Below are 15,168 nucleotides of genomic sequence, written 5' to 3' on the forward strand. Positions count from 1 at the left end.
GTCTTTAATTGCCCCTGGTAGGTCACAGAACTGAGCTGGAGATAAGAGGAGATCCCAGGTAGTTGTGATCCTTTTTCCCTTTTCTGATGAATCCTCTTGGTGGGCTTGGACCAGCCGCAGGGCTCTGAAGTTCCTTTGGCAGTTGCCGTACTCCCAAGATCTGTGAGTTTGCTGCCTCTCGGGCACTTGGAAGACTGCAGGTCAGTGATGGGGAGCAGGAGCTTTGAGCTGAGTGTCGCTGCCTTTGGAGAGCACAGGGCATTACGGACAGCCATCTTTACGCAAGGTGGTTGACATGTCTTGAGGAGGCCTTGGTCTGGCTACCACAGCAGTCAATGTGGGACTCAACCCAGAGCCCAGCACCCACCTTTCAATCGCTTCTTAGAAGCACTCCTGTTAGTAACACCAGGCTGGGGGTAGAGTGCACGCTTCCCCACCTCAGCCCCAGAGGAAGCGAGAGTGCATGAAAAGTGGACGTTTCCTGAGGCTCTCAGTGGTCCAGCTTTGCAGACAGAACGTCCTGTGTGGCTAGAAGCCAGTACTTCCCAAATCATGATATGGACTGATTTTGTGTTATAGATTATCGCTCTCAATAAAACCAAAGAACGAATGCGACCTTACCAAAGCAATCAAGAAGATGAGGATCCAGACATCAAGAAGATTAAAAAGGTAGGGCACTGAAGCTTCCCAGCTTGTGGGAGCACGTGACTGGTTGTCTGTTCTGCAGTGATGTCTTTGCCACCCTGGCCCTGAGCTGGGAGCAGCCTTGGTGTTTCTATGCTAATGACTCCCAGACCTGTCCTTCATCGTGATCCAGACGCGGCTACTCTGGAGAATTTCAGTTTGAGATTTCTTTCCACTCTCTGGGCAGGATGCCCAAACTGAACATTTAGCCAATGGTGTTCTCCAGTTGAGTTAATTAAATGCTGTTGAATCTCTTGATTTTGTGCTCTCTTGATTTTTCACATTTGGGAGGAATATTTTTTAAATTACATTTCAAAAATATTTTTTTTTTAGCTTTAGTCTTTTGTGCTTATTTGGGAAAGATTTCTTTTGGACATGTGAGAAGATTGAATACATCAACACATCTGCTCAGATTTCTATTTTATTATTGTTGTTTCTTGTATAATATCACACAATCAGCTGATCTTTCATCTTACTGTCATTTATAATGGCACAGCTTTTATAAAGAATCAGGCACACTGGCTCTCTTCTAGGCCACTGTGTTTTTTTGTTTTGAGACAGAGTCTCACTAAGTCATTCTCGGTAGAGTGCCGTGGCATCACAGTTCACAGCAACCTCAAACTCTTGGGCTTAAGTGATTCTCTTGCCTCAGCCTCCCAAGTAGCTGGGACTACAGGCACCCACCACAATGCCTGGCTGTTTTTTGTTGCAGTTGTCATTGTTGTTTAGCTGGCCTGGGCTGAGTTCAAACCCGCCAACTTCAGTGCCAGTGGCTGCTGCTGTAACCACTGTGCACAGGCACCAAGCTATAAGCCACTGTGCTTTGATTTGTATCATCTAGGTTTTGACTTCATGATCTCAGTTGTTCTATGTGAAACGCTCACTCACCTTTGTTAAAATTATGCAAAAAGCCTCACATTTAAGCAATGTTTCCAGCTATATATCTTGGAGTATATATTTTTAAATTTTGTCTTATTCTTATTTTTCTATGCTAATATTTATTCCTTCTTCACCATAATAAAGCTTTAGCTAAATATTGACCAGAATCTGACATAGAAGTGATTCTTGGGACTAAGTTGAACATTTTTAGTTGTTAAGAGTACCAGCCCCATATACTGAGAGTGGCGGGTTCTCGAACCTGGCCCCAGCCAAACCGCAAACAAAAAATACCAAGCGTTGTGGTAGGTGCCTGTAGTCCCAGCTACTCGGGAGGCTGAGGCAAGAGAATCACCTAAGCCCAAGAGCTGGAGGTTGCTGTGAGTTGTGATGCTACAGCACTCTACCAAGGGCGACAAGCTGAAACTCTGTCTCTAAAAAATAAACAGAAATAAAAAAGCAAAATAACACCATTTCTTAGATTTAAAAAATTTTTATTTGAACCTAGTTTAAGTTATTATGTTGCAAGATTAACTCTATTGCTTATCTTTCAATAGTATGCAGTTGCATATAAACAAAAATATTAATAAAATTTAATTTTCAGTTCTGTGGTAGAAACGGGTTGATTAGTATATAAGTGAACCAGTGATTGCTCAGCCAGCAACCCACCCACATAAATAGAAAAGTTTTATTTATTTATTTATTTTTTATTTTATTTTCTTTCTTTATTTTTTTGAGACAGAGTCTCACTATGTCACCCTCTGTAGAGTGATGTGGCATCATAGCTCACAGCAACCTCAGAACCTTGGGCTCAAGTGATTGTCTTGTCTCAGATTCCCGAGTAGTTGGGTCTACAGGCACCTGCCACCATGCTCAGCTATTTTTAGAGACGGGGATCTTGCTTTGGCTCAGGGTGGTCTTGAACCTATGAGCTCAGGCAATCTACCCTCCTTTGCCTCCCAGAGTACTAAGATTACAGGTGTGAGCCACTGTGCCCAACCATTAGAAAAGTTTTATTTAACACAAAATTCACTTGTTGATTTTAAAAAATACCTCTGTTAGGTGAAAGCATACTGATCAAATAAATATTTTTAGATTTTTCTATTTTCTTTTTTTTTTTTCTGAGACAGAGACTTAAGCTGTCCCCCTGAATAGAGTGCTGTGACATCATAGCTCACAGCAGCCCCAACTCAGGCTCAACCAATCCTCTTGCCTCAGTTTTTCCATTTTTAGTAGAGATGGGAGCTCGCTTTTGCTCAGGATGGTCTTGAACTTGTGAGCTCGGGCAATCTACCTGCCTCAGCCTCCCAGAGTGCTAGAATTATAGGCGTGAGCCACTGTGCCAGGCCCTACTTTCCTTTCTTAATAGAAGTAATTTTTAAATGTATTTTTGAACTTTTTAAATAGGGTTTTAAATTAACTTTATTGTTCGTTATGTCCCAAATCAAAATAATATCTGTGTGGAAAGAAGTATTAATAAATGAATCATTTCTCGATTCTGATCTTGGCAAATATCAGTATAATTTTTTTATTTTAAGAGACTAAAGCTTAAAATATTTTATAATTCATAGAAATTTTTATTAGAGTTCCCCAAATAATATGCATATAATTTCCTCACTTAATTTTGTTAAAGTATGGTTCGTTTTTATTGAGTTATAATAACTTCAACAACTGTATGAAAAATGATAGTGTGATGACAGCATTGGTAGGTGAATGAGAGAAATTTTAAACATTACTAAAGAAAGGTAATTACTTAGATATGTGATCATTTTAGACCATCTGGGTGAAATATTATGGAAAAAAGAAAAAAAGTAAGGATGTGTTAAATAGATAATAGTGATACTTAAAAAAGATTTGATAATGATTTAGTTCTTTCATTTATTGATATATGTGACTGTGTAACCTGCTTTATTGGTGAATCTGCCACATCTAAAGTGGCAATTCCTAATTATCATATAATAAATCTCAATTAATTATCATTTATTTTTATATTGAGAAAGGCTGAAGAATTTTCATCAATCATTTTATTTATTGATTGATTGATTTAGAGATAGGGTCTCACTATGTTGCACAGACTGGACTTGAATTCCTGGGCTCGAGTGATCCTTCAGTCTCAGCACCCCACAGTGGCTAGGATATAGGCACATGCACACCCAGCTCTGTAATTATTTTATAGATCAGGAAACAGAGGACTCGAGCTTGAGATCACCCAGCTGGTGTGTTAAGGATTATGATATGTACCTGTCTCCTTGTTATTCAGCATTTACTTGGACACTCAAAAGATGATCAGTAAGTGTTTGTTGATTGGCTAAAACACACAGGTCAGTGCACGTCTCAGGCTTGCCCGTTATTTTCTAATCACATCTAGGGAATTCAAGGATATCGTGTTTTCTACAAAATTGATTTATAATTATATTTCATGTTCTTTTCCACAAAATAATCACCACTGGAAATAGTTAACGTGTGTTTTGTCCATGTGCCTGGGAAATGAATCCTTATAATTAACAGAAGGCAGGTGAAGAAGCACTGATGCTAGTGGCAGCTTTCCTGGCTAAGTGACTTCTGTGAAATTTAGTTTACTCATTTATGAAAGTAGTGGATTGGAGGAACTGATCTCTAATACCTTTTTTTTAACTTAAAAGCAAAACAAAACCTAACAGCAGTAAAAAAATCAAATAACCCAATATAAAATTGGCAAAGGACTAGAATAGACCTTTCACCAAAGATAATAAACAAATGACCAACAAGTACATGGAAAGACGTTCACCATCCCTAATCATCGGAGAAAGGATAATTGAAACCACAATGAAATAGGACTTCACACCCATTAGGATAGCTAATGTCAAAAAAAGAAAGTAACAAGTGTTGGAGAAGATATGGAGAAATTAGAACCCTTGAGCACTTGTGGATTATAAAATGGTGCAACCTTTACGAAAAGCAGTATGATGGTTCCCCAAAAATTTAAAAATAAAACTACTATGTGATGCAGTAATCCTTCTTCTGGGTCTGTATGTCCAAGACAACTGAGAGGGGCAGAATCTTGAAGAGACATTCGCACATCCGTGTTCATTGCAGCTTTATTCACAAGTGCCAAGAAGTGGAAGCAACCAAAATGTCTACCGACAGATGAAAGGGTAAACAAAATGTGGTCACCACAGACACTGGGAATATTACTAATCCTTAGAAAGGAAGGAAATCCTGGCACATGCTACAGCGTGGATGCACCCTGAGGACATTATACTAAGTGAAAAGAGCCAATTGCACAAAGACAGATACTACATGATTCCACCCACATGATGCATCTAAAGTTGTCAAAGTTACAGAACAAAAAGTATAATGGTGGTTACCAGGGAAGGTGTAAATAGGGAGTTGTTTAATAGGTGTAGAGTTTCAGTTTTGCAGGATAGAAATGTTCTAGAGCTCCATTGCAACACAATAGGAATATACTTAATATTGCCGGACTGTACACTTGAAAATGGTTAAGATGGTACGTTTTATGTTATGTTTTTACTACAAATATTTTTTAAAGTTAAAAATAGATGATCCTAAAATGTTAAAGAATTAACCTTTAATTTCTTTCTTTCTTAAACTATTGATAGCTAAATATGTAATATTATATTTTGGAGTCCATATGGGCAGATCTAAAGGACTTATGGTTAAGGAAGAAATGTATGAACCTGGGGGGACAAATTATTTTTAAGTCATTTTTTTCCTGCAACTTGGAATAAGCCTGCCATTATTCATTCTGCTGGTGGAACCATGAGTGTGCCTGTGAAAGAGCAGTGTTTTATATGGTGCAGAATGGACCCATTGACTGACGGCATTCAGAAAGTTAGTCTCATACCTCCCTGAGATTCTTTTTTGGTTCTGTAGGTCCAGAGCTTCATGCGAGGCTGGTTGTGTAGAAGGAAATGGAAGACCATCGTGCAGGATTACATCTGTTCTCCTCATGCTGAAAGTATGAGGAAGAGAAACCAGATTGTGTTCACCATGGTGGAGGCAGAGACCGAGTACGTCCACCAACTCTACATCCTGGTCAACGGCTTCCTCCGGCCCCTGCGGATGGCCGCCAGCTCCAAGAAGCCCCCCATCAGCCATGACGATGTCAGCAGTATTTTTCTCAACAGGTTTGTGTTTGCTTCAATCAAAGAGTGAAAAAAAAATTGTATTTCTTATTTTTTTGCAGTTTTTGGCCAGGGGTTGGGTTTGAATCTGCCACCTCCAGCATATGGGGCCGGCGCCCTACTCCTTTGAGCCACAGGCTCCGCCCCATTTGTCTTTCTTAAAAGAACTTTTACTTACTCTTAAAATAGGTCTCATAAATTCATCTCTGTGAGTTTTTGATATAAAAAATAGAAGCTATCATTGGTGTTTCACTGTTAGCCCCAATTTGCATATCTTTATCTTGACTTGGGCATTTTATGTTCTTCATTTTTGTGACTTACGTTTTCTTGTTATTTTGTGTGTGTGTGTGTTGGGGGAGGGAATCTCCCTCCTAAACTGAGGAAAATGGAGTGATTAATGGGACTTTAGATACAGAAGGATTTTAGGAAGAACAAAAAGTAAGGCAGGGCCTGAGAAGAATCTCTGGTGAATTTTTGCTCAATAAATGTTTATAGTGTCCTCACTGCTCAGTATTCCCTAGTGACCATGGAAGAGAATCCCTGCCTTCACGGAACTGAAATTTTGATGTGAGAAGACGGTGAATAGTGACTCAGTGAAGTCTATCGAATATTGAGATTAGTGTCGTGGAGAAAAAATAAAGAAGGAAACCAGAAAAGACTGGGGAAATGGAGTACCTGGGTAGATTTTACTTAAACTTTTAGTTATCTGTTTTTGAGTAGATGATATACTCTCATGGTTCAAAAGTCAAAATAATATGAAAACATCAAACAGCAGTTAGCAGTGGCTGTCTCGCCCTATCTCTGTCTGCCCTGATCCATCTATTTCCTATACATAACATTTTATTAGTTTTCTAGACATCTTCCCAGTGTTTCTCAATTTGTATCTGAGCAAATGTGGATACAGAATTTATTTCCCCTTTTCTTACACAAAAGGAAATGTACATAACACATGCTTGATTTTTTCACTTAACAATGATATATCCTGAAGATCTTTCCATACTGATACCAGAAGATCATTCTATTTTTTAAAAAATCACTACATGGTATTATAGTCTACAAATGTGCCATAGGTTTGTTGTTGTTGTTGTTGTTTATTTTGTTTTCTTATAGTCAGTCTTCAGAAAATCTTCAAAGGCAGGTTAACATTTGAGCAAAGACTTGAACTTGTTGAGGAAGCAAGCCGTGTGGGCTTCCTGGAGAAGGGTGTTGCAAGCAAAAGTTGCCGCCTGTGCAAAGGGCCTGGGGCACGGCCTGTGTGGCAGGCCAGCTTGAGGACCTGCCCAGCTGAAGGGAGGAGTCAGGTAGTTAGCTGGTGGGATACTATACAGCCAGCCATTGGTTTTTACTCTAAATTAGCTGGAGAGATATTGGTGGGGTTTTAGGCAGAGAAGTGGCATGATATGACTGATATTTTAGGTGGCTTACTCTGGCTTTTTTGTTGAGAACGCGTTGTAGGGAGATCAGTTAGGTGGCTATTTCAGTGATCCAAGTAAAATAAGAGATGATTACAATGTGTTGGATTTCAAGTTTATTTTAAAGTTAGAGCCAGTAAGATTTGTGGTTTATTGTGGGTTTTTTGAGAAAGCAAAAAGACGAGATTGCAAAGTTTTTGGCCTGAACAACTAGAAAGATGGAGTTGCCGTTTACTGAATGGTGAATTTAGAAGGAGGAACAGGTTTAGCAGAAAAGATGAATAGTTTTCTCTTGGACCTACTGAGCAGTAGAACATTATTAACCATCCAGATGGGGTTTAGGTGAGCAGGGTTGGGTATTCGTTGAGTCAGGGGAGGGTTCTGAGCTGGAGATGGAAACGTGGGAGTCCTGTAGCGAGTGCGTGGATAGTGTGTACGGCTCTAGTCCAAGTGAGATTACCCAGGGAGTGAGTATGAGTGGGTAAGAGGTGAGGAACAAGTGCTAAGCCAGGGATATCCCAACATTTAGAGATCAGGAGGAGCCAGCAAAGAACAGTGAAGAGGACGAGTTAGAGCCGTAGGAGGAAAACCTGAAGAGAGAGCTGTCCTGGAAACTAAGGCCCGAGGGAACGAACAGCTAAGCCAGAAATTTCAAATCAAACCATTACTGAGAATTGGCCATGTTTAACAACTTGGAGCTCATTGGCAACTCGGATGAAGGGCCAAAGCCTGGTTGCAGGTGGCTTTGGAGAGGCTGGTCGGGGGAGATGGGAACTGGAGAGGGTGGGAACAGAAAATCTTTCAAGGATGGTTGCTATAAAAGAGCAGGGAAACAGGGTGGTACCCGGAGTTAAATAAAGAAGGATAAGAATGGTGTGTGTGTGGGGGGGGGGGGTTGGTGAGCAGTAAATGTGCATGAGCAAAAGTGGACAGAATGTGGTGTGTCAGTCAGGGGACTGGCATTCGCTGCTGACAGTGCTGGTGAGAGGGACGTGTTGGTGTATAGGAGAGAGGAAGGTGGGGATAGTGATGGAGCAGACAGGGGAGTGCCTGGGCCCGGGAAATGCTCCAGAATTGCTGGGCAGGGTCCAGAGCCCACGTTGGGCTTATTGGGCTGGTGGGCAGGACTTTGCCGTGAGACCGGTCTGGGCAGTTGAAGGTTTCCGTTAGCCCCTTCGGTTCCAGGGATGTAGGTGCAGAGTGAGGGGACGTTTGGGATAGCTGGGATCAGTGTTGTGGGAGGCTATAGTGATGACGGGAGAGAACAACAGGGAGTCAAAGGTGTGTGCAAGGCAGAGACTATGACAGGAGCCATGGGGTCTGACTCATGTGCAGAGGGCAGTGGTGGTATGAGGGAGTTTGGGCTGGTGGCAGTGTGGCAGGATCTGTAGCTTTGGGTCCTGGGGTGTGAAAGGAGTTTTGGAGTCAGGGTTCTGTAGGCAGCGAACTAAAAGATCAGGAAGTGGTCAGAGAATGTTGTGCTTGAAACTGGAGTGGGAAGGGACATGGTTATTGACAAGGACAGGGTAGCGTGCCATCAAGGAAGTGTTGTCTGAGGTGAGTGGAGGACAAGATCTTTGGAGGAGTTCAAAGACCTGAGAAGCCAAGATACTAGAATGCTGTTTGTATGCATGTTGGAGTGACTGAAGACTATGACAAGAGTGGGGTCCCCAGAGCTGCACGCTCAGAACTCAAGTCTCCGGGAAGAGTGACAGGGCTTGGATGATAGATGACCGCAGGAAGGAAGGGCGATGGAAAGGGGTCTTACGTGAGGGAGGAAGATTTCCCCACACTGCATGGCCCGTGAGTAGCTGGTTATTGAGTTTTAGTTGGCCTCTCAAGAGTGTTAGGATTACATACGTGAGCCACCGCTCCCAGTCGGAAGTGTGGATTTAAAGGTGAGGTTTAAAAGGGTGGTTTTAGTTTTTTATGTTTATTTTTTTGAGATAGAGTCTCACTCTGTTGCCCTGGCTAGAGTGCCATGGGGTCATACCTCATAGCAACTTCAAACTCTTGGGCTCAAGTAATTCTCTTGCCTCAGCCCCTCGAGTAGCTGGGACTACAAGCACCAAACAGAACACCCAGCTATTTTTTCTATTTTTAGTAGAGACAGGGTCTTGCTCTTGCTCAGGCTGGTCTCGAACTTGAGAGCTGAAGCCATCCACCAGACTTAGCCTCTCAGGACTGTTAGGATTACATACGTGAGCCTCCGCTCCCAGTCGGAAGTGTGGATTTCACGGTGAGGTTTAAAAGGGTGTTTGCTGTCATAACTAGATACACTTTCCCTGCCTTTCACATTGTAGCCCTAGGCAGGTCAGTTATTTTGAAATTACACAGGGTTGGTACTTAAAAAATGTAATTTACCGATTTATATACAGAATTATTTCATTTGTTTTCTAACCATCTAGGTGTCATGAAGGTAGATAAATTGGTTTTCAGTGTGGGACGGAGAAATCCCTCTCTTAAGTGGAGAGAATTAGCTGCTTATAGAACCTGGTGGGGGGGAGTGAAGGAATAAAGTTAGGGACCTGCCCCTGAACTGCTGGGTTTAAGGGCATGGTACTGTAAACATGATTGAGAGGTTAGGAAAGGACTGCCATTGGCGTGACAGCTGCCTTGGACCCGTGAAGCTGGTTCCCAGAAACCAGAGTGCTCAAGCTGGTGCTGCAGTTGCCTCTTGAGCACTCAAGGTCTCTATGACTGACTTTCACCAACAGGAATGGCTTCCTCTTCCCCTGTCTATGCCATGTTGTTTTTTAGTGGAACGTAGTTTATATCCAGAACCTTAGCTGCAAGGGAGCCTGAGAAATGTAGTGTTAGCTCTTCATCTGCCTGCCTAGAAGGGATGAGAAATCTATAATAGCTACCAAACTAGATTTGGTTGAAATCCTTGAACCACAAACACTACTTAGTTAATATTTCCACAAAAGAGGTGGGGTGTGGTAGCTCACCTCTGTGCTCCTAGCACTTTGGGAGGCTGAGGTGGGAGGATCACTTGAGTCCAGGTGTTCAGGACCAGCCTGACGATAAGCAAAACCCTATCTCTACAAAAAAGAAAGAAAAAAAAAAAAAAAAAGAAAAAGGAAAGGAAAAAGAAAAGAAAAGAAAAATTACTTGGGTATAGTGGCACTTGCCTGTAATACCAGCTACTTGGGAGGATTAGGCAGGAGGATCATTAAGCCCAGGAGTTTGAGGTTGCTGTGAGCTAAGATGACACCACTGCATTCTAGCCTCTGGTGACAGAGTGAGACTCTGTCTCAAAGAAAAAAAAATTCTGTAAAGGAAAACAAATTATAAGCAGTGTCTGTTTTGTTTCAAGGACCATTTGAAATAATAAGGACTTCTTGATCTCTGTGTGGCAAGGGAATTTGACTTATAAGAAAGAAGTCAGAGTGTCTTGAGGTGAAGACTTCTGTATATGATCATGTCAGTGTGTTAGTTCAGAAAAGGCTTCAAAGGCTCATGGCAGTAGGTTGATTCCATGAGGAGAAAGCAAAAGATGTTTTGACATCGGTAACTCCCCTTCTTGGCCCTGTACCCTGTAGGAATTTAGATCCCTCATTTATGCATTGTCCTTATTTTAGTATCTCTGTGTAGGCTTCACTCTTCTCGGAAGATTCTTTTACATTTCTGCCTTGAGTATCTTAGGAGTGGTTATCATAGAGTTCTGTCAAAATCTCTGCTCTGGATTTTTTCCCTCTCTCTCCTTCTGTCAAAACTCATTTTAGTGAAGGAGAGACCTTCCTCTGAGTTATCTAGACTCAAATATGAAAAGAAAAAGGATTATAACTTAAATTCTCTGCCTATCATTTGAGATGCTGCATTCTAACAGTAGAAAGCTCACTTATAAATTGATGAAGAGGGTTATGTGACAACAATTTGGTGCCTTCCGTTCTCCAGTATTTGAAGCTTATCCGATTGTTTTCAACGTGTCATAATCCTTGAGAGAGGCTGGTATAATTCATGTTATTGATGGGAATACAGTTTGGAGGCTCTATGAGACATGGATACCGCATGTATATTAAGGCTTAAAAGACTCAGTGGACTTTCTTTTAACAAAATAAACACTTTATGGCAACTAAATTGTATTCTTTTCTTATTTTTTTTAAATAGTGAAACAATCATGTTTCTTCATGAAATATTTCATCAAGGACTAAAGGCAAGGATAGCAAATTGGCCTACTTTGATTTTAGGTAAGTACATTGTTTAAAGATTGAAGACCTTCTCTTAGAATGGCTACAATTATAATAAAATAACTTCTACATTATTCGGCCTAAGTTGTTTGAGTTTCCCTGTTGGCCTGTGAGCTTCCTTCGCCCCTGGGAATCTGTGTCATTGCTTTGGGTCCTTTGCGCCCTGCCTCAGAGGTTACCTTTTGACTCCTTTCCTCGGCCTGTCAGCATTCATTTGGGGCTGGAGTCACATCCTGCCCTCGGGTACCATCTGCCAGCTCATCATTCAGGCATCAGGACTGAGGCCCCTTGTGTGCATGACACCTGTTCTGTGGGTCGCTCTTTGCTGTTCTCACTGAGGGTAGATCATTTACCAAGCGCCAAGAGAAACAGCCACGTTTACTTCTTCTTTTTCCAGCTGATCTGTTTGATATTTTGCTCCCCATGCTGAACATTTATCAAGAATTTGTGCGTAATCACCAGTATAGCCTCCAAGTACTTGCTAATTGTAAGCAAAACAGAGATTTTGACAAACTCTTAAAACAGTATGAAGCCAACCCTGCCTGTGAGGGAAGGATGCTGGAAACGTTCCTGACCTACCCGATGTTCCAGGTAAGTCACTTGGGATGCCTTTGATGAAGCACTGGTTCCAGCTCGGTGTTGCTGACACCTCGTGTGACTGGAGTGAGATGTGTAATCACAACCTGTGAATAATGGCACACACGCATTCTCTGTCAGTCCGGAGCGTGACCCTGAGATCAACAAATCCTGCACCACACACTCTGGGTGTCTTAAGATAGGTAAGAAAGCCAGGCATTTTTGAAACCAATCATTGAGGAATGATTTTTGTGAACAGCAGCAGAATTTTCTGTTTGCAGAAAGATTCCACATAGACCTCTTTCATGGAGTCTCCTCCTCCAGCATGTTTAAAAATATTATTTGGTTTACAGAAATAGGATTCTGTGCAGATGTTCCAGTTGATGCTGGTTGCATAAAAGGTTCTTAGGGACTGGAGTGACTGCTGGGAAGGTTTTGTTTTCCCACCCTTCCTCCCCACCCTGTTGTGGTTGCTGTCTGGTCCCCCGTGGCTAGAGTTTGGGAGACAAAAGGAGAAAGGACCTCCCTGGTCACAGAGCCTGTGGAGGCTTAGGAGCCAGAGGCACTGGCTGGACTCCTGGTAGTTAGGTTGCCACGATGAGGGTGGGCCTTGTCTTGATGTCCGAGTCTGGGGATCGGAGCAACCCAAGGGATCAAGTACACTTGCATTCTTTCCCATATGCAAAGTTTTACTGTTAAGAACTCTGGAGGGAGAACCCGGGAGACCAGAATGTGTACGGAATCTCCTGTTCTTTTGAAAAGTGTTGATTCTGGTTTTTTGGAAAGGCATTGAGTGTTCCCATTGTGGAATTCATGGGGCTTCTGGCCAGCCCTCCAAATTGTCGTGTGGTAAACCAATTCTACTAATCACATGTGTTATGGTTACTGTGGGGAACTTTGTCCTGCCGAACAGGCATCTGGGACCCGGCTAATCATTTTGTAGCTCCAGAAAGAAATGTTGCTGTGGTTCATAATTGTTTGTCTGAAAGTTTGTCAGTCCCGCTCGAAATCCTGGAAGTCACTGCAGAAGTTTAGCAAGATTCTTTAAAGCCAAAAAGATGCATTGGAAGCCACTTAACTATAGTGAAACTTTATAATGTTATTGTTTTTTTTTTTTTTTTCCCATGGAACCAAATAGTTTGAACTCTTTGCCTCTCTGAGGAAACCGTTCATGAGAAAATTTTCAAACTTTTTTTCTTTGCTATATACATAAATGGAATTTAAGATTTTATTTATAGTGAAACTCATATAGTGTAACATTCTTCTGAGAGTCTACTTGAACTTTTGGCATTTATCTCTAGGTTATGATCCAATACCCCAAGTTGAACGTGTTCAGGAACCCCAAGTCAGGTGACAATGCAAAGTTGTGAACAAGACATGGAGCCGTCAGAGAGGGCCCTAGCTCCCTTTCTGACAGTGCACCGATGTTGTTCTGGGTGCTACTTAATTCCCTCTTGGGGTGATTCTGTCAGTGTTTTACAATGGCGGAACTGCACCTGCTGTGTAGATGAGGTGCCCAAGTACAGTTGAATGTAGAGGCTCAGGAAGGTATTGAGACTGCTTAAAAATGCCAGAACGCCCTTCCCCACCCTCCCTCCTTCCCACTGGAATAGCAGTGACTAAGCATGACTAAGCATTTTGATTGACCCAAAGAAATTCTCATAATGTCAGGGAAAGATCATTGGCCTGGGAAGCTTTAGGAGACCCATTGTCTCACTCACTCTTCTTCATTCACAGCATTGGGGAAAATAATTGAACCAGCTGAAATCTCCATTTCTTACTCTCTAAATTGAGACAGCTGAGCTCCAGTTCTCTCCAAGCTCTCTGGTGTTCTGGTGCCATAATCCTAGGCCCTAGCATGCACTGGTTCTGACATGTGGGATTGAGGAACTATGTGGTGTAGCAAGGAGCTTGTGTTAGCCTGGAAACTTCCCCCACTCAAGCCTGTGTGACCTCAGACCCTAGAAGGTAGGGTCAGATAGTGAAGATTTTTTCTTCCCTCCAGACCTAGGTAATCAAAGTCTTTAACCTGTGAAAAAGGCTGTGTCCTGGGAGGAACCTAAAGTTAAAGGATTTAGCCAGAATTGATCTAACTGCGGGGAGCCGGCAAATTGAAAGAGCGTTAAATTATGTTTATTTGCTTCCTAGTAACTATTTTAACAGGCCAAGAGAGAAATCAGAACTTGCTGCCCTGCGGCCTGTGCCCCTTGGCATCTGCCTTCTTCACTTCATCTCTCCCTCCTGCTTTCTCTCTACGAGTAACCTCATCACACAGTGGAGGAGAAACTGCCTTTTCGAAAAGCTTGAAGGTTTTTTTCTCATTTTTTTGTTGCAGTTTGGCCCGGGCCGGACTTGAACTGGCCACCCTCAGTATATGGGGCCAGCGCCCCACTTACTGAGCCATAGGCATCGCCCAGGTTTTTTTCTTACTAGGCTCATTCTGTCCTTCTTATTTCCTTGTGGTCCTTTCACAAATGAGCTGAAGTAGGGAAGGGGTTTGCTTCCTTGGGGAGTGTGGGGTGCATCTCCTTCCCTCTGGGTACCTGTGTGAACAGGGTGCCCCAAACATCTCCCATGCTCCTGTGGGACTGGAGGCCTTGGGATGAGACTGGGATCCTATACTTTTTTGCTGTAGGGCAAGAATGGACAACGTGACCCAAGTTTTTATTCTGCCAAGGGGCCTCTGCCTCAGACTTTTTCTTGACCTGAATTTGGGGGCAGAAGTTGGTATTAGGGGAGTGGGAGGGGGAGAGATGATTGGAAACCTTTAGCCTGAGTGTGTGTAGAAGAAAGAAGGTGATTGGGGTCTTCCTCCTTCTGGGCACATTTTTTTTTAATTGCCCTCAGTAGCGTGCTCTGGCATCACAGCTCACAGCAACCTCCAACTCTTGGGCTTAGGTGATTCTCTTGCCTCAGCCTCCCAAGGAGCTGGGACTACAGGCACCTGCCACAATGTCCGGCTATTCTTTTTGTTGCAGTTTGGCCCAGGCCAGGTTTGAACCCACCACCCTCAGTATATGGGGCCAGCGCCTTACTCACTGAGCCACAGGCTCCAGGCACATTTTTGAGTTTGTCAGTTGCTGCTGTAACTGAGCTGATCTGACCTGCAGAAACATGAAGGAATTATAGAATTTGGATGATGCAGTAAAATTATCCCCAGTTGAACTATCAGACCAGTAACTGTAAATGTTGCCAAGAGATTTGTTTTGGAAAATAATGCAGTCATTAACATATTTTTTATTTATAAAGACAGTGGCTTGGCTAGAACTATTCAGATTGGTTTCAGCTGCTCATCTGTCTATT

General features: G+C 42.5%; 1 protein-coding gene across 2 annotated transcripts in view; it reads left to right on the plus strand.

Annotated features, from left to right (window-relative positions):
• RASGRF2 (Ras protein specific guanine nucleotide releasing factor 2) overlaps positions 1–15,168 on the plus strand; it is a 244,354-nt gene that overhangs the window by 95,770 nt on the left and 133,416 nt on the right. For both annotated transcript variants that reach the window (XM_003785953.1, XM_023510921.1), the window contains exons 4-7: positions 580–669; positions 5,434–5,687; positions 11,210–11,289; positions 11,687–11,880. In XM_003785953.1, the coding sequence (XP_003786001.1) occupies positions 580–669; positions 5,434–5,687; positions 11,210–11,289; positions 11,687–11,880 (618 nt within the window). The remainder of the gene's footprint in view (positions 1–579; positions 670–5,433; positions 5,688–11,209; positions 11,290–11,686; positions 11,881–15,168) is intronic.

Source organism: Otolemur garnettii, unplaced genomic scaffold, assembly GCF_000181295.1.
Source record: "Otolemur garnettii isolate 467f Iridium unplaced genomic scaffold, OtoGar3 scaffold00017, whole genome shotgun sequence".
NCBI classification, from domain to species: Eukaryota; Metazoa; Chordata; class Mammalia; order Primates; family Galagidae; genus Otolemur; species Otolemur garnettii.